Source organism: Agelaius phoeniceus, chromosome 31 (genome assembly GCF_051311805.1).
Source record: "Agelaius phoeniceus isolate bAgePho1 chromosome 31, bAgePho1.hap1, whole genome shotgun sequence".
Lineage (NCBI taxonomy): Eukaryota > Metazoa > Chordata > Aves > Passeriformes > Icteridae > Agelaius > Agelaius phoeniceus.
Genome location: NC_135295.1, coordinates 1,856,561 through 1,880,176, shown reverse-complemented (window position 1 = coordinate 1,880,176; position 23,616 = coordinate 1,856,561). Strand labels below are relative to the sequence as shown.

Sequence of the window (23,616 nt, the reverse complement as noted above, 5' to 3'; positions counted from 1 at the left end):
ACACTTGGGGATTTGTGAAATCCTTGGGAAGTGGCTCCAAAATTCCTTTAATGTGAAAAAAAAATCCAAGCCCAGCATCAACCTGGGGCTCTGGCAATGAGTTCTAAACCTAAAATCCTGCTCGGCCCTAACAGATCCCGAGGTCTTTTTCATCTTTCCACACAAATCCCGTGGCTTCCTGCCAGGCAATTCCACTTCTCCTGTAGCTACGGAATAAATGAATAAATTACAGCAGGGCCCTGTCAGGTGCCAGCGCAGCCCTGGAGCCACACCCCCGAATTCTGCGGATGCTTTTCGCAGTGATTCAAACCCAAATTCCACCGGACAGAGCTCCGAGCGTCCCTTACTCCGCATGGAAATGCCTTTGGAGCCCCGCGGGGCTCCTGGGAGAGGAATTTTCCTGGTACTTCAAACACGTCTCGGCCACAGAAATGCAAACTGGAGCAGCTCCACAAAGCAAAAATGCCAGAAAGGTGGACACGGTCCTTGGCAGGGCCTGGAATTGTTTCTGTGTGAGGTCATCGCTCCTCTGGTGTCCCCATTCCAGACTTTCCGCACATAAAAGGCTTTTCCTCGCCGTAGCCAAGGTGCTCCGCATTTGGGAGCGAATTAATTTAATTTAATCCATTTAGATCAGGGAATAAACCCCCAAACATCCCATGCCCAGCCTGCCACTGTCCCCCCGTGCCCGGTGTCCGCAAGAATCCCGGGTTCCCATCTCCCACAGCAGCAGCACCCGGCGCTGGGGCCACCCTGGGTTCCCTCCCCTTCCTCTGGAAGGACCCCTGGGCAATTTTTGTGGTTTTCCCACCGCCAGCAGAGTCCCCTTCTGGGCGCATCACTCAGCATCCCGGCATCCCAGGTATCCGCATCCCATCCCGGGATCCCGTCTGACTAACGCGGGGCAGGAGCCCATCCGAGCCCGGCCAGGACTAATGGGATAATGGCCACAGCCTCTTCAGAGCGCTGCCCACACCGGGCCAGGCGTTAATTGGGGCTGATTAAGCCGGCAGAGAGCTCCAGGAACAAAACACACACACGGCACACACACACACGGCAGAGGCCTCAGTGCTCAGCTATTCATTCCCAGGACGTGCCTCATTCCCTGCAGAGCTCGGCCCATATAAAAGCTTCCAGCCCCGGCTCTCCGTGCTCAGGACTCCGATTCCCTGCTCAGCCCGTCCGTTTCTGCTCGCAGGGTGAGTTGGATGTTCTCAGATTCCTTGGAAAAAGCAAAAAGAAACAAACAAAAGGCGTCGGTGTTTTGTTTGCGTTTTCCCGGGTTGTTTATGCCCAAGGGCTTGGTCACCCTCAAAGGATTTTGTGAGTCATGGGAGAAGCAGCTCCCGAGGGAACTGGGGGGGCTCAGCTTGGAGAAAAGGAGGTTCGGGGGGGAATTTTGGGATCTGCACAAGTCCCTGACAGGAGGGGACAGCGGGGGGGGGTCGGGCTCTGCTCCCAGGGAACAGGGACAGGATGAGAGCTGGGCCAGGGCAGGCTCGGGTTGGAGTCGGAGGAATTTCCCCCTGGAAAGGGGTCAGGGCTTGGCAGGGGCTGCCCAGGGAGCTTTGGAGTGCCCGAGGAATTCCTGGACGTGGCTCTCGGCTGGGTGGTGTTGATCCATCTCAGGCTGGACTGGATGACCCCGGAATTCTTTTCCACCCTCAATAACTCCCCGATTCTGTGATCTCTGCCCCCAGGATGCTCCAGCAGAAAGGCGGCGCCGACCACGACCTGTGCCAGCACCAGGGCTGGACACCACCGAGCTGCACCGGGCACTGCCCCGAGCCCCCCGAAACCTGCCCCGACCCCGGCAGCCTCAGCCACGACACCGAGGGCTCCACCCAGAGCTGCCACCCCGGCCATCTGTGCCCACCCCGGCCCTCCTGCTGCCCGGCCCCGCAGAGCTGCAAGCCCCGGCGGCGGGTGGAGGTGAGCCCGGTGCCCCCCGTGTGCCCCCCGCCCGTCAGGATCCACCGGCGGCCGCTGCAGCAGCACCGCCCGTGCCCGCCGTGCCCGGAGCCCGACCCGGGCAAGCCCCGCAGGCGAGTGGAGCAACGTCCCGAGGAGGATGAGGAACCCCCGGTGGTCCTGCAGCCCCCGCAGCGCCGCTGCCCCTGCATCCAGCGACGCCCCCGGCCCGTGCCCTGCTGCCCGCGGCCCTCCCGGCGCTGCTGTCCCCCCATTGTCCCCCTGCCACCACATCCCGGCCACCAGCAGCAGAAGCAGGTCACGCTGGTGCCCCTCTGCGTGAAGAACTGAGCCCAGGGACCCCTCCCCAGCTCCTGGCTGGGTTTGGGGGGGTTCGCCCCCGGCCCAAGGGACGCTCCCAGCGCCGTTCTGGGCTCGCTGCTGCTTTTTGCCGATCTGGGGATGCCCCGCTTGGCCCCGGCACCGACACTTTTTAAATTTTTAAATTCGGGGCGTTCTCCCCCTGCCGGGTTTTGGTTTTCCCCCGCCTGAGGCCACTCGGACACAGAGGAACCGTCACGGGTCTGCTCTGCCGGGCTTCACCTCCAAGGCTGTTGGGAAGCAGCTCCAGGACTTTGCAAGGAAAAAAGGAACCACTGTAAAGGCGGGAGCATCTCAGACTCCTGCAGCTTTATCCTCTCCCCGTGTATTCAAGAATAAAGTTGAAAATTATTTAGCAAACCCTCGGTTCCTCTCTTTTTTGCCCACCGACATTGCAAGGAGAAGATGTTGAAAGCGATTCAGGCTCTCCCGAGGGAACTCGTGCATTTAAATCAGGGCTCACACGGGAGGGTTTCAGTTCTGCCCTCAGGGGTTTCTCCAGGTTGGAAAATCAAAAATAAAGTTGAAAATTATTTAGCAAACCCTCGGTTCCTCTGTTTCTTGCCCACCAACATTGCAACGAGAAGATGTTGAAAGCCATTCAGACTCTCCCGAGGAAACTCGTACGTTTAAATCGGAGTCAGGGTTTCAGCTCTGCCCTCGGGGGTTTCTCCAGGTTGGAAAATCCTCCCCACCGCGGTTCACCCACCCCGGGAGCTCGGCATGGGCAGAGCCGGGCACCAACATCTGCTCTGCGCCCAGCACCTTCATCCCCCGAATGGCAGCAGTGCACATCCTCATTTGCATGCTAATTATGATAATAAGCGCGTGGCCCGGCACGGGAGGGGTGGCTGTGCATGCCGGGGATGCCTTTTCGCTCCTGCAGGAAGGTGCAGGCCCAGGGGTAACCTGCTGCTTCTCCTCGCTTTGCCAAAAAAGCCTCCCACAGAGGGCATGAAAATAAATCATTTAATTTCTTTGTAATTTCTTTGTGTTGCCTCGGCATCGCCCGGGCGTGTCCTCAAACAACCGCCACAGAGAGCTGGGAGGGCAAAAAAGGGAAATTCATCCTCGTTTTCTTCGCCACAGCAATTCCTTTTTCTCGTGTCTCATTCCAAATAAAAACACCACTTACCTGTGAGATTTACCTCGGGAGAGTCCTTTTTTTATTAGGGATTTTCTTCCCAGTTCCCAACACGGTGACTCGGGGCCCACAGACCAAGGCCCAGCTCAGCCCTCGCTTCCAGGTCTGATTTGGTCCAGTTTGTCTCCCAAGCTGCTTCTCAGCAGCCCTCCCATCCCAGTACCCCTGTCCCAGTTCCCCCATCCATCCCAGTTCCCCATCCCATTTCCCCCATCCCATTTCCCCCATCCCATTTCCCCCATCCCAGTTCCCCATCCCAGTTCCCCATCCTAGTTCCCCCATCCCATTTCCCCCATCCCATTTCCCCCATCCCATTTCCCCCATCCCAGTTCCCCCATCCCATTTCCCCCATCCCAGTTCCCCATCCCATTTCCCCCATCCATCCCATTTCCCCCATCCCAGTTCCTCACCCCAATTTGAGGATTTTCCAAGTCCATCCCATTGTCCACGGTTTTAATGCACCAGCACCAGAATCAGCCCCTTTTTCACCCCCAGGCTTTTCATCCACCCAGTCCAAACCTCCCTCAGTTTAACCCCGAGGCTGCTGGGGGAGAGACTTTGCCAAAAAACCTCACAAAAGTTGGGGCAGAACCACGGAATTGTGGAATGGTTTGGGTGGGGAGGGTTCAAAAAACCAACTTGGGGGTGAGGGAAGGGGCAAATCTGGAATGCAGAAAAAACAGAATTGTGGAAAGGTTTGGGTTGGGAGGGTTCAAAAAAACCAACTTGAGGGTGAGGGAAGGGGCAAATCTGGAATGTAGAAATAGAGAGGAAAGAGAATCATGGAATGGTTTGGGTTGGGAGGGTTCAAAAAATCAACTTGGGGGTGAGGGAAGGGGCAAATCTGGAATGTAGAAATGGGGAGGAAAGAGAATCGCAGGAAGGTTTGGGTTGGGAGGGACCTCAAAAAACCAACTTGGGGATGAGGGGAGGGGCGAGTCTGGAATGGAGAAAAAACAGAATCGTGGAAAGGTTTGGGTTGGAAGGGACCTTAGGGATCATCTCACTGCAACTCCCACAGGCACCTTCCACCATCCCAGCCCTGTCCAAGCTGGCCTTGGACACTTCCAGGAATGAGGCAGCCAGAAATTCCCTGGAAAAGCCGTGTCAGGCCCTGCCTGCCCTGGCTCCCTCATGCCCAGAGCCAACCCCAGCATCACGGAAACCGACGGGCACAATTTGCTTTTGGTGACTCTGAGCTGGCTCTTCCCATCACCTGCTCGTGCTTCACCTGGAAATGCTCCTGACGGGCAGCAGGAGGGGAGGGCCGGAGCTCCTGACTCACAGGTCACCCTGCAGAGGGTGAATAAGTCCTTTATTACCTGGCTCACACATCCAAAATGGGGCTTAGGCCGTCTCAAGTCTTTTATGTGCCCCGCTGGGGACCGATGTTATAATTAAAAGATGCTTATCAGAAATGGTGAGTCAAGCAGAACATGCCAGGCACCGGGAACAGCATCCAAATGGAGGAGATGTTTTGCCAATAAATAATTTAATCCTCGTTCCTGCTGCGTGTTTCACGTTCAGGGGAACTCTCAGAGCTCTATAAAAGCCCTCAGCCCCTTGGCCTCTCACATTCTGCTCCACTTCCTGTCTTCATTTGAGATCTGGTGAGGCTCATCTCTTCTTGGATGGGGGTCTGGGTTTGGGAGGTCAAACACCTGGACTTTCAGGCCATGCTCTGACACGGGAGAAGCTCTTGAGGGACCTGGGGTGGGATTTACAGCGGTGCCACCACATGTTGGTCGGTTTTGCTCTTGGAGGTGAAAAATGGGAAAGGGAAGGTCAGAAAGAGGGTTTGGATGCAATTTGGATACAATCTCACCAGCATTGGGCAACTGCAGGAATTTCCTCTGGATCCAAGCCCTCAGGACAAACCCCAAGGGAAATCGAACAGAACCAGAGGAGACGCTGACACCAACCCCATCTCTTCCCCAGGTTTACTGGATCCAAGCCCTCAGGACAAACCCCAAGGGAAGTCAAACAGAACCAGAGGAGACGCTGACACCAACCCATCTCTTCCCCAGGCCTTTTCCCCCCAGAGCCCCGCCATGATTTACTCCTCAGGAAGAGAATCCTTCTTCAACCTGAACTCCACCTGGTACGACCCCTCTGGCTCCTGGCTGGACACACGGCGCACGCCCTTCCGCTACGGCTACTCCACCTGCTGCTCCTCTGGCTCCTCCTCGGGCTGCCACGGCGAGGGCGTCGAGGGCATGAGGGGCCACGACTACCGGCACTACGGCTACCGGCAGCCCCGCTGCGCCGAGCGCTGCCACGGCTACTCCGGCTCGTGCCATGGAGCGGGGGACAGCTGTGTCAGGAGACCCACGTACAGCTACGGGGCATCAGGGGGGTGCCAGGGTTACGGGAGGTCCGTGTGCTCCGAAAGGTGCCAGGGTTACGGGAGGTCCGTGTGTGCTGAAAGGTGCCAGGGCTCCTCGGGTTCGTGCCATGGAGGGGGGTCCAGCTGTGTCAGGAGACCCACGTACAGCTACGGGGGTTCAGGGGGGTGCCAGGGTTACGGGAGGTCTGTGTGCTCCGAGAGGTGCCACGGGACAGTGGCCCAAGGGGGGAAGCCGTGCTGTGGGACGCCCGTGCAGAGCATCCCAGTGCAGAGCTGTCCCCAGCCAGTGCAGAGCATCCCAGTCCAGACCTGTCCTCCACCAGTGCAGATCTGTCCCCGTCCCTGTCCCCCTCCCGTGAAGAGCATCCCAGTCCAGACCTGTCCTCCACCAGTGGAGATCTGTCCCTGTCCCTGTCCCCCTCCCGTGAAGAGCATCCCTGTGAAGAGCTGTCCCCCTCCAGTCCAGAGCTGTCCCCCTCCAGTCCAGAGCTGTCCCCCTCCAGTCCAGGCCTGTCCCTGTCCCTGTCCCCCTCCAGTCCAGCAAGGCTGTGTCCCCATGGCCAAGGGCATCCCCCGCCAGCAGCAGAAGCAGGTCTGCAAAATGCCAGCCCGGAAGATCAAATAAAGGACCCGAGGAGTGAGGGGAAACAAAGGGAATTGTCCCTGTCCCCCCTCCCTTGTCCTGCTTTGTCACCCATCTCTGCTCTGTCGCTCTGCTTGTAACGCGCTCTGAAGTTGTGACCCGCTGATGCTGTGAAATTTAAAATGCTTTTCACCTCGTTTCACAGCAGATGTGGAGGCAATAAATAAAAAAATGCTGTCTCAAACGCCCCTCGCATTCGTGTTTCTATCTCCTCATCCCTCTGAGTGGCTCCGGGTCCTTCTGGTGGCCAGAGCTGGGTTTGCAGCGGCCTCACAAGGAGGCTCCAGGGTGGTTCCACCTGGCGGCTCCTCGTTCCCACTCCAGGCAATTTCCTGCTTGGTAAAGTAACAGTTTTCATCACGGGGTGTTTATGCAAGGGTGTAATTAAATATTAATGAAGTTGTGTAAGAAAAATCCACTTTTTAACGGAGAGGGGAAAAGCAGAGGGTCTGTTTGGGACCATGAGGCAACGGGTGCAGCTGGATTGGCGCCAAAAACCTCCAAAAAAAAAGCCCTGGGGAAAAAAGGCAGGAAGAGGATTTGGGAATGGCTCTGAAAGCTCACAAATCTCTGGTGGGGTTGGGAGAGGGACCCCCAGGGAGGATTTCTGGGGCCAGGCAGGGATGTGGAGCCGCTGTGAGTCACAGCACCGCGTGCTCGGAGCTCCCGGCGCCTCCCCAGCCCTGGTGAACGCCTCCATCCCCTCCTGAGTCAGGACGTGGCACATGGCACCATCAGCCACCTCCCAGGGTGGGGATTCCTCCTGCTGGAGAAGGGAAAAAAGCAAAAGCAGGTGCAGGGTGGGGGTTTTAGGGTGGACACTGACAGTGACACCACCCAAAGCCTCCCTCGCCAGCTTCTGCATGGGCAATTCCTTCATAAAAGCAACAAACGACCCCAAAAAAAGCCATTTCCCCACTCAGAATGGTGTCTGTGGATCCAGGGATGCCTCTCCAAGAACCAGGAGCTTTGCAGGGGATACAGGGAGCAGCTGTGGGGTCAGCACAGTCCTGCCCCATCCGTGGGCCCAGGTGCCCCCGGGCCCTGCTCAGGTGTTTGTCTCCATCGATGGAACAGGTTTATCCCCATCACGGAATCAGGGCTGTAATTAATCGTGAATAATGAGTTTCACAAGGATTTCCATTCTCCCGATGTTTGTGAAATATCCCGAGCCGCGTTCGGATTTCCTCATCTATCAGTTCCAGCAATTCAGCTCCACTGGGGACCAAGGGGTCTTCTGGAATCTGTATTTTATTTTCATTTAGTCCAGGCTTTTTTTAATATCACAGTGGCCTCTAGAGTCCTGCAGGAGATTAGGCCTGGAGCTCTCCATGGGTACAAAGACACTTTTGTCCCCAAAGCAGAGCGTGTAAGACAAAGATCCCCATGTCCTCCCACTCCTACCAGAACATTCTCTACATCCTACGGGCTTTAAATTCCTTCTGTTTGGGTTGAAAGCCTTAAAGTAAAAAAAGGACTGGCCCGAAAAATCCCAGCACTGCTTTTAGTGCTTCTTTGCTGACTTTATTCAGAATTTTTGATATTTCTTTGATGCCCTGTCCAATTATGTTTAATTTACTACCCACCACTACAGCCTTTTTGTTCCCTTTCTCTTTCATTTTTGGGTTTCCTTTACAACCCCACAATCAGATCCCACAATCCCACCTTCCCACCCTCTAACACCCGTCCCATCTCAGTTCAGGATCTGGGCACAAAGAACAGGTAAATGCCACAATCCAAGATGACAAAAACCACCCCAAACTCTCCCAGCCCCGCGCCCCACCGGGCCAGGCGTGGTGGGCAATTAACATTTTTATGGAGTAACGAGAGGGATGTCAGGATATCGATCAGCTCCGTGTGTCAAAACAGCACAGCAAAAACTCCCAATTAGCCAAGTGCTCGGGGTGCTGAGCAATCAGGTCCCTCCAGTGGGGCCCCAGCTGGTTTCCGGAGGAGAAGCCCAAGCCAGCCTTTAAAAGCCCTCGCTCCGCGTTTCTCCGCAGCGTCTCAGCTCCTCAGCGTCGCCTCTCCAGCTCCTTCTGATCCAGGTGAGTCCAGATCCATCCGATCTTTACTCTCCTAACGCTCTCAAGCTCCTTCTGATCCAAGTGAGTCCAGATCCATCCGATTTTTACTCTCCTAACGCTCTCCAGCTTCTCCCCAATCCTGAGCTCTTTGGGACTTCTCTTCCACGTCCTATCTCCATCTCAGTCCTTCTGCCGAGTGGGAAAATGTAAAAATCCCTGGCTCAGGTGGCTCTGCGTGTCTTGCTCTGGAGTTTGTCCGGCTCTTTTCACTTCTCTCTGATGTACATGACCAAAGGAGCCACCACAGGCAGATGTACGGGGATAACTCTTCTCCTGCTCAAGAACCTGGCTTAGAACCGTGAAGCCATGGAATTATGGAGTCATGGAATGGGTCGGGATAGAAGAGACCTTAAAATCTGCTCACTGATTTTAGGGACATCCCCCGCTAGCGCATCCCGGGGTGCTCCAAGTCCCATCCAACACAGCCTCGTGTCATGGTTGAGACGGAGACAATGCAAAGCAACTCCCCTTTTTCAGAAGGCTTCAAACCATTTTGATTTTGATGCATGATTTTTATACATTCTTACAAAACTCATAAATTTACACTTATTGGTCATGACAGACAAACAAAGTGCTCATTGTAACAGGCAGTTGAAGGTTTCTCTTATTTCTCCTTGTTTCTTTGTTGGTTTCTGTGTCAACAACCTCAGTAGAAAATCCTTTCAGGGTTGAACACAGATCCTCTTCTCAAACTTCTCTCTGGCTCACAGAAATCGCTGTAAATCCTCTCCCACAGCTTCGGACACTTCCAGTGTCCCCGCTCATGGCCTTCACTCACAGATGAGTTTCCCCAGCAGGTCTCCAACCATGTGCTCCCGCCAGGACAAGGACCAGTGCCACCAGCAGGAACGGTCCTGCTGCCACAGCCACGGATCTGGTTGCCATGGGAGCAGTGGTGGATCTGGTTGTCATGGTAGCAGTGGCGGGTCTGGTTGCCATGGGAGCAGTGGTGGATCCGGTTGTCATGGTAGCAGTGGCGGGTCTGGTTGCCGTGGAAGCAGTGGCGGGTCTGGTTGTCAAAGGAGCAGCGGATCTGGTTGCCATGGAAGCGGTGGATCTGGTTGCCATGGCAGCAGCGGTTCTGGTTGCCGTGGAAGCAGTGGCGGATCTGGTTGCCGTGGAAGCAGTGGCGGATCTGGTTGCCATGGCAGCGGCGGATCTGGTTGCCATGGCAGCAGCGGATCTGGTTGCCATGGCAGCAGCGGGGGATCCTGCCATGGAAAGCCGCCGGAGTGCCAGCAGCAAATCTACCAAGTGTCCTCAAACATGAAGTGATCATCCCGCCAGCTGCAGGTGATCCACAGGAGTGCCCTGGATCCTGTGCCACGTTCTGAAAGCTTTGCATGTGCCCAGGAATTTCCAATTTCCAAGGACAAAGTGTCCTTCCCTCCCCGGTGTGTCCTGTAACCTGTCCTGAGTTTGTCTGTGGGTGCTGAAATAAACGCTTTGCTCAGCTGGCACGGTTGTGTGTGGATCGGTCTGTGACTTCATTTGAGCCACCATAATCCATAATTTCAGAGATGTTTTGAGCCAAAGAGTCCTATAGACAAAAAAAAAAAAAACCTTTTTTTTTGCCATTTGGCCCCAAAATGCCGCCCCCGAGGGAGGTACCTCAGCGTGCTGGTGGCAAACCCCCAGCCAGCCTTTCTAGAAACGCTGTGCCCGAGCCCTGCCCGAGCCCTGGGTCGTGCCAGGGGCGTTGCTCGATGGTTACACAACGAGCTGCTAAATTTCTTCTCAGCTTGTAATTAAAACGAATTGGGTAATTTATTGCTCCGGTATTGCCATTCATGAAATGGATGTTACCGTGATAAGATTGTTCTCGAGTGCGTCAGGAGGATCAGAAATTTCTGGCATTGCTGAAAAGGGTGCAGGCAGCAGCTCACTCCCTGTTTTTGGAGCAGGGATGGCTCGGGAAGGCTCCTTGTCCGAATCTGGGGTTTGCCTTGAGCCCCCAAATTCAAAAACCGTTCTCAAGGGGTGGCCGACCACAAAACGTAGGGTTGCCCATTGTTAACAAACTCAGAGCAATTAAAACACGAGGAAATGAACACAGGGAGATGCCAAGAGCCAAAAATTCCTTCGAGTGTTTTTTTTCCCCAGAGGTTATTGACCACGTTTCTGCTGAGGCCAGAACAAAACGCAATTGGAGAGCAGCGACCAAACCCAGGCACAGTTTGTCCTGACACTGTTCTAGATCGTGGCAGGAGTTTAGCAACACAAAAGAAACTCCAGGTTGCTCACCAGGTTCCCTCACCTGCCCTGTCCTCCCAAATTTCCCAAAATCCTCTGTTTTGGATACCAGCAAATGTGGATGGGGTTTGGGTGGAAGGAACCACTCAGTCTGCATCTCCATAAAATCAACGTGGACAAAGACAAATCAAAGACAGGAGAGCTTGGGAGGAAGGAAAATATTTCCCACCCGGAGTTTTTGCTTCCAGTTTAACGATTTGCAATGTCTTCCATAAGCAGTGACAAAGCCAAACAAGCTCCATGCTCCTAAAGAATTCCCAGCCCACGCAGCAGAAAGGTACAGGGAGTATCCCAAATTATTGCCTCTCACGGTGTGGGGCTGAGCATCCGGGATTTGCTGGCCAATTAGGAGCTAATTGGGGATCAGGGGAAATGCAAAAGGGGTGTTCCTGCAGCTCTGGAGAAAGTCCCGGGGGTCTGCCAGGTGCCCACAACTGTGTGTGGCCGAAGGCTCCTGTGGGATCCCTGCTCCTCCTCCTCCTCCTCCTCCTCCTCCTCCTCCTCCTCCTCCTTTGGCAGCACCGGAGCCGCTCACCTGGAATAAAACCATGGATTTGTTCCCAGGCTGAGAGACTCAACCACATAATTAAGCACCTTGCTAATCCTGGATCCTTACCCAGGGCAGGGCTTATTCCTTCCAAAAATAAGAATTCCAGCTGCTTGAGCTCTTGGCAATGGCTGGAAACCTTGGAGTTTCCTCGTCGCCCCACCGTGTTTTGACCAGTTCTAAGAGGAACGAGCCAAAGGGGATTCCAGGCAAATCCCAAAATCCCTGAGGTTGGAAAAGCCCCCCAAGGCCATCAAATCCAAGCTGTGCCCAAACCCAGAGGGTCACAGCCAGGCCCTCCTTGGACACTTCCAGGTGACTCCAAACCCCTTTTCCAAGGCCTGGACGCCCTTTCCAGGAAAAAAAATTCCTCCTGATTCCCATCTGAGCCTCCTGTCAGGGAGTTGTGCAGAGTCAGAAATTCCCCCTGAGCCCCCTTTTCTCCAGGCTGGGAGAAAAGCTCCATTCCCTTCTCTGGACCCACTCCAGCCCCTCTTGCCATGCGTGCCCAGAACTGGATACAGCACTGGACATTCCCCTCACCATCCCCAGTGCAGAGGAAATTCCTGCTAAATCAGAGTTTTCTCCTTTCCCAAAACTGTTTTTTGTCGTTTCAGGGCCCATTTTGGTTTTTTAGGGGAGTTGCAGGCCTAGAGAACCTCAGGACATCCTGGAGGGAAGCTGCGGTTTGTGGTTTGGGGGTGAGACATCCTCATCTCCCCCTGAACCCGAATCACTCCCGGGGTGTGATCAACACCAAACCTGACCTGGGGAAACCGGGGCCACCCACGGCTCCCCCAGCCCAGCCCTGCACAGGCAGAGCCGGCAATTAAAGCTCTGTGGACAGGAAAGGCGACCTACAAGGAGAGGCAATCCCAGCCTGGATCGGGTGAGTCACCCCAGGAGCCCCAGAAATGGGAAGGCAAAAAAAAAAAATTAAAAAGCCACCAGCGAATTAAATGAACGGGACAGGGAGGGGCTTCTCCGTGTGGGGTGTGCAGAGAGGATATAAAAGTGCTCCTGTCCCCAAAAGCCTCATTGCCTCTCATCCTTCTTCATCTCTTCCTGCACGAGCAGCTCAGGTAAGAGCTGGGGGGCTCCAGAACCATTGGTGGGGTGAGTTGGGATCCCCACACCTGGAACAGAGCTGGGTTTTGTTCTGGGGTGGGTGAGGAGGGAGTCCAGGGGTTCGGAGGGAGCAGAGGTGGGGATGTGGAGGGAGGGTCAGGGGTCTTGGCTCTGGTTTTGGAAAGCCGGGCATGGCCTGGGTGCCCCCAACGCCTTCAGTGGGACAATGCCAGGGAGGAAAGGGATCCAGAAATGTGGGATCTGGCTGTGACTGGGACAAGGAACACTGGGATCCCTTTTCCCAGTGCCAGCCAGGGAGGGTCTGGGGTCTTGGCTCTGGTTTTGGAAAGCCGGGCATGGCCTGGGTGTCCCCAACTGTTGCAGTGTGATCCAACACCCAACGCCTTTGGTGGGACAATGCCAGGGAGGAAAGGGATCCAGAAATGTGGGATCTGACTGGGACAATGCCAGGGGGGAAAGGGATCCAGGAATGTGGGATCTGACTGGGACTGGGAAAAGGAACACCCCCAGGGAGCATCTGGGGTCTTGGCTCTGATTTTGGAATGCCAGGCATGGCCTGAGTGTCCCCAACACCTTCAGTGGGATAATGCCAGAGGGGAAAAGGATCCAGAAATGTGGGATCTGGGTGGGACAATGCCAGAGGGGAAAAGGATCCAGAAATGTGGGATCTGACTGGGACTGGGAAAAGGAACACCCCCAGGGAGGGTCTGGGGTCTTGGCTCTGATTTTGGAATGCCAGGCACAGCCTGAGTGTCCCCAACACCTTCAGTGGGACAATGCCAGGGGGGAAAGCAATCCAGAAATGTGGGATCTGCCTGGGACTGGGAAAAGGAACTCCAAACTCCAAACCTGGATTCCTGCTGCCTGGAAGGGCAGGAGCAGGAAGGACAAAGCCCTGCCAGCTGCTGTGTCCCCACAGGTGACCCAGCACAGCGCCATGTGCTCCCGCCAGGACAAGGACCAGTGCCACCGGCAGCAGCGCCAGAGCAGCGGTGGCTGCCACAGCTCCGGTGGCGGTGGCTGCCACAGCTCCGGCGGCGGCGGCTGCCACAGCTCTGGCGGCAGCTCTGGGGGCTGCCACAGCTCCGGTGGTGGTGGCTGCCACAGCTCGGGCGGTGGCGGCTGTCACAGCTCGGGCGGTGGCGGCTGTCACAGCTCCGGTGGCTCCGGCTGCCACGGGAAGCCGCAGATGCCGGTCCAGCAGCAGCAGCAGCAGCAGGTGCCGCAGATGCCGCAGCAGAAGATGAAGTGACAGCGTGGCCATCGCCTTGTCCCAGCTCTGGCAGCAAAGGCCGCACGGGGACCGGATCCCTGTCACCTCCCCGGGGGTCCCGAAGCCTCCCCGGTGCCCTCCGGAGCCTGGCAAGGGCTGGGCTGTGCCCAATAAAGAGTCACATCCTCTAAACCCTGCTGGTGTTGGTGTTTCCTTGCACTCCAGAGCCTGGGAGGCAGCCTAGGATGGGGGTTTGGGCCTGGGATGTTCTCCAGAATCAGGAACACAGCCCAGGATGGGGATTTGGGGCTGGGAGGTTCTCCAGAGCCAGGGTGGGGTTTTGGGGCTGGGAGAGGCAGCCCAGGATGGGGTTTTAGGGCTGGGATGTTCTCCAGAATCAGGGACACAGCCCAGGATGGGGTTTTGGGGCCGGGATGTTCTCCAGAGCCAGGGACACAGCCCAAGGAGGGGATTTAGGGCTGGGAGGTTTTCCAGAGCCAGCCTGGGTTGAGGTTTTAGGGATGAGATGTTCTCTAGAGCCAGGGACACAGCCCAGGATGGGGTTTTAGGGCTGGGATGCTCTCCAGAGCCAGGATGGGGTTTTGGGGCTGGGATGTTCTCCAGAGCCAGGATGGGGTTTTGGGGCTGGGATGTTCTCCAGAGCCAGCCCAGGATGGGGTTTTGGGGCTGGGAGGCTCCTAAAATCCAGGCAGGCACCAGGTTGGATGGTTTTTATTGGGTGTTTGTGGTGTTACAACCGTTTGTGTGAGAAGGGGGAAAATAAGCAGGGGAAATAAATCGCCTTTGGGATATTTACAGTGCAGAAAGATCTCTCTGAAAATCCACCTCCCTGAGGTGCATTTTTGGTGTGTCCACCCCCTCAAAAACCCGTGGGAACTCTGCTGCCGACTCCAAATGAGCTGGAAATGAGCTCCCAACAAAAATGAACTTTTAATTTCCCCCCAGGAATTGCCACTCTGGGCTCGTCATTTCTGTACAGGCTGATATCAAATAATCAAATAATTCCCCTGCTCATCCCAGCCCTATTAACCAGGGATTTTTTTTCTTTTTTTTCACTTTCTCCCCATTAATAACTGGGGTGAAGGGGCTGAGATTTCAGCAGGGTTGAGATTTTTTGCTTTTTATGAGGAAAAAAAGAGAAAATCTGCCCCCAACCACCCCCTCCAAGCCCTCAAAGCTGCGTTTTTAAAGCACCCCAAGGAGACACCACTGGAGCAGGGGGACCAAAGGAGACCTGGGGATATTTTTGCCTCATGGAGGTAAATTGGTGGAGCTGGGCTTGGTCCTCACTCGTCCCAGGATGTTCCTGGCGTGGAAGGAGGAGCAGGAAAAGCCTGGAAGGAGATCCCAGCATCGGAGCAATCCTACGGAAAAGGGAGGGAAACCCACAAGGGGGGTTCGCCCACAAAACCTGGCAGGACTCGAGGTCCCTCCCTCCAGCCCGCTCTGATTGGTGCCCAATTACTGCACGGGTTTAATTAGGGCTGATTAAACGCCCTGCAGAGCCCAGCTCCTGCCCCATCCCACCCTCCCCGCCGGGCTGGGCTCGCCACCATGGCCACACCTCATCACCTGCGGGTGACACCGGGCACGGGGTCCCCACCTTGGGAGGTGTCCCACGGGTGACGCCACCCTGGTGTCCCTCACCTGCTCCCTCCACGTGCCAGGAGCAGCGCAGGGCCCTCAGTAGATGCAGGGCTTGGCCGGAGCCCTCTCCTTGTTCATGGGCTCCGTGTCGGGCTCCGAGGGCCGGGGGACGGCTCTGGACTTGCTGCTCGGGGACCTCTGAGGGGACACGCGGCCCTGTCAGCCCCTCCCGAGGTGGGGAAGGGCCGGGGCCCCTCAGCCCGAGGTGCTGGAAGGGTCCAAACCCGTCCAAACAGGGCTGCAGAGCGGGAAAAGGGGAGGGGGCTCCGCAGGGAAAACCCCAAGGGAGGAGAGACCCCAGCCCAGCCTTGGATGTGGGGTGGGTGCTGCAGACCCCCCCTCACCCCCCAGAATACCCCAGAGGGCAGAGGGGGATGTGGTGACAGCAGGAACCCGGTGGCTGCAGCACCCCCAGAGCCCAAATCCCGAATTTTGGGTGCCCCAACTGCCCACGGGGAGTGCCCGGCTGTGGGTGCCCATCCTGCCTCTCTGTCCCTGCAGTTCCTGAGGATAAATCCCTCTCCAGCTTGCCTGGAGCCCCTGCAGGTCCTGGAGGGGCTCTGGGGTCTCCACATTCCCAACATTCCCAGCATTCCCAGCCTGGATCCATCAGGAAATGTCTCCAGTCCCTTTATCACCTTCGCGGTCTCTTCTGGACTCGCTCCAACAATTCCAGGTCCCTTTCCCAGCCTCTTTTCCCCTCTCCGGCCCCTGCTGTTACCTTGACAGGAACGAATTCCTGCTGGATCAGCTTCTTGAACTCGCTCCTGCTGAAGGTCTCCGATTTCCTGCCCTTCCTGGCGTTGCCCTGGGAGCTCTGCATCATGTCAGTGATGGCTTTGATGAGCCTGGACATGGCTCCAGTCCTGGGGAGGAGCAGAACCTGAGGCCGCAGACGCTGTCAGGGCGGCAGGAAAATCCCCCCGGAACATCCCTCCCAAAAACCCCAAACATCCCTTTAAATAATCCCAAACATCCCTTCCAATAATCCCAAACATCCCTTCCAATGAGCCCAAACACCCCTTCTAAAAATCCCAAATATCCTTTTCAATTATTCCAAACATCCCTTCGAAAATCCCAAATTTCCCTTCCAAAAACCCCAAATATACCTTCCAAAACTCCCAAACATCCCTTCCAATAATCCCAAAACCCCCTTCCAATGATCCCAAATGTCCCTTCCAATGATCCCAAACATCCCTTCCAATGATCCTAAACATCCACAATTCCCAAATATCTCTTCCAAAAATCCCAAATTTCCCTTCCAATGAGACCCCAAACATCCCACCTCATCCTTCCTGCATTCAATTTCACCAGAGCTAAAAAGAAACTTTCCTTTCCCAGCTTCTCCGAGGACTTTCCCCTCGATCCCCCTCATTTTTTCCACTTTCCCTGCCTCAATTAGAGGGAAGCTGCTCCCAGGCACTTGTGGGGTGAATGAATCAGCTCCTGCAGGTGCCCAAAGGAGCTGATCCCGTCCTGCCGCCGGCTAAAACCGGTTCTAGGGCAACCCCACGAGCGCAAAAATTCATTTTAAAGACAAAAAGAAGCGATGGAGCCTCACCTGGATCCGCACCGGGAGTGGCGGGAGAGGCTCGGAGCAGCCCCGGGCAGGCTCGGGAGTGGGAGGAGGAGGAGAAGGAGAAGGAGGAGGAGGAGGAGGAGAAGATTCCTTCCGGTCAGTCCTGTTCTCTTCCCAGGGAGGCTCCCTCATTATCCTGCGCTCCCAGGATGTTTACGGCACAGCTGGAGAGGTGGATGTAGGTCAGGGACAAAGCACCTCCTCGGGTGCCCAAAAACGCCCTTCTCACATAAAATTCTGCATTTCACATCCCCTAAATGGGGTTTTTTCCTCTAAAACCCAAGGGGTTTGTGGGTTCACCCACAAAACGTCACAGACCAGGAGAATTGCTGCAGGAAAAGGGGGGTTAATCTCATTTTTAGGCTGTCCTAAATGTCACCGGGCACGGGCTGGAGGCACCTTGGAAAGGTGGATGTAGGTCAGGGACAAAGCACCTCCTTGGGTGCCCAAAAACACCAGCCAGGGGTTCCCCTTCTCACGTAAAATTCTGCATTTCTCATCCCCTAAAATGGGGTTTTTCTGTCTAGAACACAAAGGGTTTGTGGGTTCGGCAGTGGTGGCACGGCGAGGACACCTGGGGATCACCACAGGATCCTGCCCTGATGGATGTGGGATCACCATGGGATCCTGCCCTGATGGATCTGGGATCACCATGGGATCCTGCCCTGATGGATCTGGGGTCAGGTTCTGATCCTGCCCTGATGGATCTGGGACCAGGCTCAGGCTCTGATCCTGCCCCAATGGAACCAGGATCAGGTTCTGATCTTGCCCTGACGGATCCAGGATCAGGTTCTGATCCTGCCCCAATGGAACCAGGCTCAGGTTCTGATCCTGCCCCGATGGATCTGGGATCAGGCTCTGATCCATCCCCAGGACCCGGGAAAGGCTCGGGGGCTGCAGCCACTCCCAGCCCAGCTCATTCTCTCCCGGAGGAGCTGTGGGGCTGCCCGGATCCCATCCCTGCCCAGGGCTGCCCAGATCCCATCCCTGCCCAGGATTGCCCGGATCCCATCCCTGCCCAGGGCTGCCCGGATCCCATCCCTGCCCAGGGCTGCCCGGATCCCATCCCTGCCCAGGATTGCCCGGATCCCATCCCTGCCCAGGATTGCCCGGATCCCATCCCTGCCCAGGGCTGCCCGGATCCCATCCCTGCCCAGGGCTGCCCGGATCCCATCCCTGCCCAGGATTGCCAGGATCCCATCCCTGCCCAGGGCTGCCCAGATCCCTCCCCTTGCCCAGGATTGCCCGGATCCCATCCCTGCCCAGGATTGCCCGGATCCCATCCCTGCCCATGGCTGCCCGGATCCCTCCCCTTGCCCAGGATTGCCCAGATCCCATCCCTGCCCATGGCTGCCCAGATCCCATCCCTGCCCAGGATTGCCCGGATCCCTCCCCTTGCCCAGGGCTGCCCAGATCCCTCCCTTTGCCCAGGATTGCCCGGATCCCATCCCTGCCCAGGGCTGCCCGGATCCCTCCCCTTGCCCAGGATTGCCCCGGATCCCTCCCTTTGCCCAGGGCTGCCCAGATCCCATCCCTGCCCAGGATTGCCCGGATCCCTCCCCTTGCCCAGGGCTGCCCAGATCCCTCCCTTTGCCCAGGATTGCCAGGATCCCATCCCTGCCCAGGGCGTGCCCCTCTCGGGCACCGAGATCTCCAGACAGGGGCAGATCTCCCTCAGCATCTCCCCGCGGCTGGGACAGGAGCGCCTGCAGAGCCACCCACGCCCCTTGGTGGGTTGGAAATGGGATCGAGCCACGGGCTGGAGCCAAATTTTCCTTCCCCAGCAGGATGAGGCAAGAGGCAGCAAGTCCCTGCACGTCCCTGGCTGCTTTTGGGGCAGCTGCAGCGGCCTTGGCTGCTCTCCCTCTTTGGGAAACCCAGGAGCTTTTGGGGGATTTTTTGGGATTCCCTTCAGTGCTGGGTTTGGGGCATCACTGTGGGGGTGCCAGCTGTGGGTTTCTCTGGGTCTGGATTGAAGGCATTTGAGACAGAAATTCATGTTTGGACTCAAGTGTTTATTATTGTGTTTATTATTTCTTATCAGTAAAACAGTCTCACTACTGTGAGCTCAGCAGTTTTTCATCAGGAGGCACAAAATGCCCAACAATCTCTTGTTCCAAGGTCTTGTAACACTAAACTATCCAATTAAGAGCTGACACCTGGATTATTTTCCCTTTTAACCCAATAACTGATCCCAAAGAGCCCAAAATGCTGATTTTCCCACCCAATTACAAAATACCACCCAAACCCATGAAGAAGGAGGAAGAAGAAACATGAAGAGGAAATTCAGGACAACACCCTGTGCCCTCCATCTTGCATACTAAAAATCCCAAAAACCTCAGTTTCTCACTCTCTGTAATTTCACACTTTTATGGGTTCCAGTCTACCTCGAAGTTTAGGAAATTTCTCCATGGATGAGGGACAAAGTCGGCGCTCCCCTGGCGGTGGCAGCTCAGGCAGGACCTGGCGGCCTCTGCAAGTGTCGCCTCCTGGCGATGTCACATCCCAGCAGGTGGCACCAGGAGCCCGGGCTCGCCTCCGGATCCCGGAGTCTTTTAGGGGATTATTCTGATTATATCTTATTAGGGGATTATTATAATAAATAAATAAATAAATAAATACAGAAATAAATAAATAAATAATTGTTGTATTATATTATATTATATTATATTATATTATATTATATTATATTATATTATATTATATTATATTATATTATATTATATTATATTATATTATATCATATCATATCATATCATATCATATCATATCATATCATATCACATTGTATTTTATTATATATTAAGATAATATAATAGAATAGATATATTATATTATAATTGATTTAGTATTATATTATATATTATACATTAAAGTAATATTATCTTATATTATACTTTAAGATAACACATTCATATTATATATTAAGATAATATTATATATTAATATTATATATAATATTATGATATATGATATTATTATATATAATATTATTATATATTATTATAATATATAATATATAAGATATAACAATATTATAATATATAATATATAAGATATAATAATATATGTAATATAGTGTATTATGTATTATAATATAAAATAATAATATTTATTATTATTATTTGGGGGTTTTGTTGTTATTATTTATTATTACATTTAAAAAATAAATTTTAAACATAAATCTTAAAAATAAATCTTAAAAATAAACATGTTTAAAACACCTCGTTTTTTGGGGGTGCAGAGCTGAGGGCTCCCTGCTCCTGCTGCAGCTTTGACCCCGTTAGGAGGAATTTGACATTTTGTGTGTCAAAACCAGCTCCAGAGGAAGCTGAAGCAACCTGGGGGTGAAGCAAACCCGGGGAAGTCTTGTGTTAATTGTGCCTTGTGTTAATTAATTGCGTCTTGCTTCAGCTCTTGCTGCTTTGGGGAAGTTTCTGGAAGGTTCCTTCCCGGAGCTGGGCGGTTTCAGGGCTTTGAGTCACCCTTGGGAAATCAGCTCTGCTGCTTTTCTGCCCCAAAAAGGGTTTGGGAAGCTCCCAGCCAGCTTCTCCCTCTGAAAAGCAGCTAATTATTACTAATTCACCTTTTTGGGGTGTTCTGGGTGAGGGATTGGGGTTGTTTCATGTTCTTGTCCACAAATAAGTTTTTAAGCCCAAAACTTAAAGTGTCCACCACCATCTGTGGAGCAAAAATGCCCTAAAAAGGGTTTTTCTGCAGAAATTCGTGCTCATCCTCCTCCCAGCTCCTGCCCACCACCAGAGCTCAGCCTTGGGACATCTGTGCAGAATTTCCAGGCCAAAAAATGGGAGTTTTTGGCCTGGAAATTCATCAAATCCTGGGTGCAACCCCAACCTCTGAGAGCCACCAGCAGCTGCTGGGGTGAATCCCAAATTTCCAGTCCCAAAGGTGAGAAAGGAGAGAAAAAAAACCCAGAAAAACCCACAGAGACACCGGAGAGCTTTGGAAATCTTTATTTGGCAGCAAAACCACGGTGCTGGGAGGAAGAGGAGGAAGAGAGGGAGGATTTTAAGGCTGGATTCAGCTCTGGAAGCTTCTCCGAGCTCCAGGATTTTGTCCAGAGGCGCTGCCTCAGTGGTGGTGCTGGTGCTGGTGGTCCCAAAGTCCCAAAGTCCCCAAGGTGGATTTAGGAGAGGAAAAGAGAGAAAAAACCCAGAAAAAACCACGGAGACACCGGAGAGCTTTGGAAATCTTTATTTGGCAGCAAAACCACGGCGCTGGGAGGAAGAGGAGGGAGAGAGGGAGGATTTTAAGGCTGGATTCAGCTCTGGAAGCTTCTCCAAACTCCAGGATTTTGCCCGGAGGCGCTGCCTCAGTGGTGGTGCTGGTGCTGGTGCTGGTGCTGGTGCTGGTGGTCCTCCACCTCATGCAGGTGCTCGTGGGTGGCACAGGTGACACGGGTGACCAGCAGCATCATCTCCCCAAAGCTGATCTGGGCGTCCTTGTTGACGTCCAGGTCCTTCATGATCTGGTCGATGGTGGCCTTGTTCTTCACGTGCTGTGAAGGAGAAAGAGGGGACAAAGTGAGGGCAAAATCTTGGTTTATCCCTGGGGGGACAAAATTTTCCTTTGGCTTTAGGAAGGTGAGCTCCGAACCAAAAAAATGGGGTTTTTTGGGGGCTGTTTGTGGTGTGGCTTCCAGGAGGAAAAGGAGATTTTGGGCTGATTTTTGCAGAGAAAGGGATAAGAGCTGTGAGGTTTCCTCCATGGAGAACATTTGGGATGGGGTGGTTGGGCAGGAGAGCAGAGCAAGAGTTTCTCCCCTGGGTAGACAAAATTTTCCTTTGCCTTTAGGAAGGTGAGCTCCAAACCAAAAAAAAAAAAAGGGTTTGGGGTGTGGCTTCCAGGTGGAAAAGGAGATTTTGGTCTGATTTTTGCAGAGAAGGGGATGAGGGTTCCTTCGTGGAGGACGTTTGGGATGGGGTGGTTGGGCAGGAGAGCAGAGTAGGAAGGGGCTGAACCCAAACCCTGGGGACAATCCAACCCCTCACCTTCAGGTAATTGGCCAGCTGCTTGTCAATCATCATCTTGAGCTCCTTCTTGGTCAGGGTGTCCCTGTCGCCCTCACGGCGCGAGAACTGGTGGAAGACGTCGATGATGACGTCCATGGCCTTCTCCATCTCCGACAGCTGCTCCTGGCTCTGCTGGCCCTGCAGGAGAAATGGTCATTGGGAATGTCCAGGAGAATCTGGGATATCTGGGCTGGATCCAGGAGAATCTGGGATAAATGGGCTGGATCCAGGAGAATCCGGGGAGGAACATTCCTTTCTGGAGCTGTTGGAGGCTGAAGGACCTCCTTGTCCAAGGAGGCTGAAGGAGAAAATCTGGGGAGGAACTGTTCCATTTTGGAGCTCTTGGAGTTTTCTCCGAGGAGGCTGAAGGACCTCGCAGGCCCTGTGCACCTACAGATGAGAGCTCAGAGCTGATTTTGGCCCCAAAATGGGCCTGGTCTGAGGCTGGTTCTGCAGATAAACCAACCAGAGAAGGTGATAACACCCCAAAAACACACAGCAGGTGATAACACCCCAAAAACCTTCAGTGGGGACACCAAGCAGGTGAACAACACCCTAAAAATCCTCTGTAGAGACATCAAGCAGGTGACAACACCCCAAAACTCTCTGTAGGGACACAGAGAAGGTGACAACACCCCAAAACTCTCTGTAAGGACACAGAGAAGGTGACAACACCCCTAAACCCTCAGTGGGGACACAGAGCAGGTAACAACACCCCAGAACTCTCTGTGGGGACACAGAGCGGGAGATCTGATGTCCAGGAGCCTCTCTGGTGACCGGGAACCTCTTCCAGGAGGAAACCTCTGTCCTCACGGGCTCTGGAGATGGTTTTGCCCAGCCGGGACCCCGGGTGGAGATGGAGAGAAGCCCCCTGAGGATCCTCACACCTGGGATGACCTGGAAAAGAGCACGGACACCCCAGATACCCCCCCTGCACTTGCCTTGCTCATCTTGTCACCGCAGCGAGGTCCCCTGGGGCGGGTGCAGGGCCGGTGCCACCTCGGTGTCTCTTATAGCCCAGCCATGAAGCGTCCCCGTTGTGAAATGTCCCCATCCCGTTCCTGGCTGGCCCCACACGGCCCCTGGCATTGCTCAAGGCTCCGGGAAGTTCCCCAAAAGGGGCTCTGTGGCTTTTCCCGCAAGCTCGGGGTGTCACCGGCTCAGGTGGGGGTGGCCCTGTCCCCTCACCTGCTGGGATTCGCCAGCAGCTCTGGGCAAAAGCCCCTTCCCTCGGGATTCTTCCACATCTGGGATTTTTCCACATTTGGGATTCTTCCACCTTTGGGGTTCTTCCACCTTTGGGATTCTTCTACATCTGAGATTTTTCCACATTCGGGGTCCTTTCACATTTGGGATTTTTTCCACCTTTGGGGTTCTTCCACTTTTGGGATTTTTCTCAATTTTCCTCCTTTCCAGGGTTGTTTGCTGATGCCAGGGTGTGAAGGTCACCCCCTGCCCTGCTCATCCCCAAAATGTCCCCACCCTTGGTCCATCCCAGTGCCCCAGGACTTGCCAAAAACCTCCAAAATCACCAAGCCCGACCTTTGACCCTTCACCAGAGCAGAACACCGAGTGCCACCCGCTCCTGGCAGGGCTGGCTGTGTCACACGGGGCACAGGTGGCACCGGGAACGTCCCCAGCCTGCGGCAACCAGCCGTCCATGAAAGACGATCCGGGCGTGTTCCCGGCCTGGCCCAGCTCCACGAGCTCCGTTACATCCA

At 54.4% G+C, this 23,616-nt stretch overlaps 3 protein-coding genes and 1 long non-coding RNA gene across 4 annotated transcripts; 2 read left to right on the top strand and 2 right to left on the bottom strand.

The window, feature by feature from the left end:
- The first annotated feature begins 816 nt into the window (after positions 1-816).
- LOC129132087 (uncharacterized) lies at positions 817-2,716 on the top strand. Its single transcript, XM_054651085.2, has 2 exons — positions 817-1,199; positions 1,701-2,716. Exon 2 carries the CDS (start codon positions 1,702-1,704, stop codon positions 2,260-2,262), a length of 561 nt encoding a protein of 186 aa, XP_054507060.2. The 5' UTR covers positions 817-1,199; position 1,701; the 3' UTR covers positions 2,263-2,716.
- A 2,771-nt stretch (positions 2,717-5,487) lies between these two features.
- On the top strand, positions 5,488-6,408 carry LOC129132343 (uncharacterized). Its single transcript, XM_077191940.1, has 3 exons — positions 5,488-5,828; positions 5,865-6,121; positions 6,245-6,408. The coding sequence occupies exons 1-3, from the start codon at positions 5,488-5,490 to the stop codon at positions 6,406-6,408; spliced, it is 762 nt and encodes a 253-aa protein (XP_077048055.1).
- A 7,923-nt stretch (positions 6,409-14,331) lies between these two features.
- LOC143696226 (uncharacterized) lies at positions 14,332-16,915 on the bottom strand. Its single transcript, XR_013185655.1, has 4 exons — positions 16,845-16,915; positions 16,005-16,166; positions 15,284-15,421; positions 14,332-15,000 (listed from the first exon to the last, which is right to left on the bottom strand). It is a non-coding gene; the product is annotated as an uncharacterized LOC143696226 (long non-coding RNA).
- Positions 16,916-21,061: 4,146 nt separating this feature from the next.
- LOC129132261 (protein MRP-126-like) lies at positions 21,062-22,895 on the bottom strand. The gene is made up of 3 exons (XM_054651301.2): positions 22,837-22,895; positions 21,875-22,033; positions 21,062-21,381 (listed from the first exon to the last, which is right to left on the bottom strand). Exons 1-3 carry the CDS (start codon positions 22,843-22,845, stop codon positions 21,196-21,198), a joined length of 354 nt encoding a protein of 117 aa, XP_054507276.1. The 5' UTR covers positions 22,846-22,895; the 3' UTR covers positions 21,062-21,195.
- Between the last annotated feature and the right edge of the window lie 721 nt (positions 22,896-23,616).

Bases quoted from the DNA above. Each gene is read 5' to 3' on its own strand.
- LOC129132087 (XM_054651085.2), top strand. From the start codon at position 1,702: ATGCTCCAGCAGAAAGGCGGCGCCGACCACGACCTGTGCCAGCACCAG.
- LOC129132261 (XM_054651301.2), bottom strand. The intron at 21,382-21,874 runs GTGAGGGGTTGG...TCTCCTTCACAG, and splicing joins AGCTGGCCAATTACCTGAAG to CACGTGAAGAACAAGGCCAC.
- LOC129132343 (XM_077191940.1), top strand. From the start codon at position 5,488: ATGATTTACTCCTCAGGAAGAGAATCCTTCTTCAACCTGAACTCCACC. The intron at 5,829-5,864 runs GTGCCAGGGTTA...GTGTGCTGAAAG, and splicing joins AGGTCCGTGTGCTCCGAAAG to GTGCCAGGGCTCCTCGGGTT. The intron at 6,122-6,244 runs GTCCCTGTCCCC...GTCCCCCTCCAG, and splicing joins ACCAGTGCAGATCTGTCCCC to TCCAGAGCTGTCCCCCTCCA.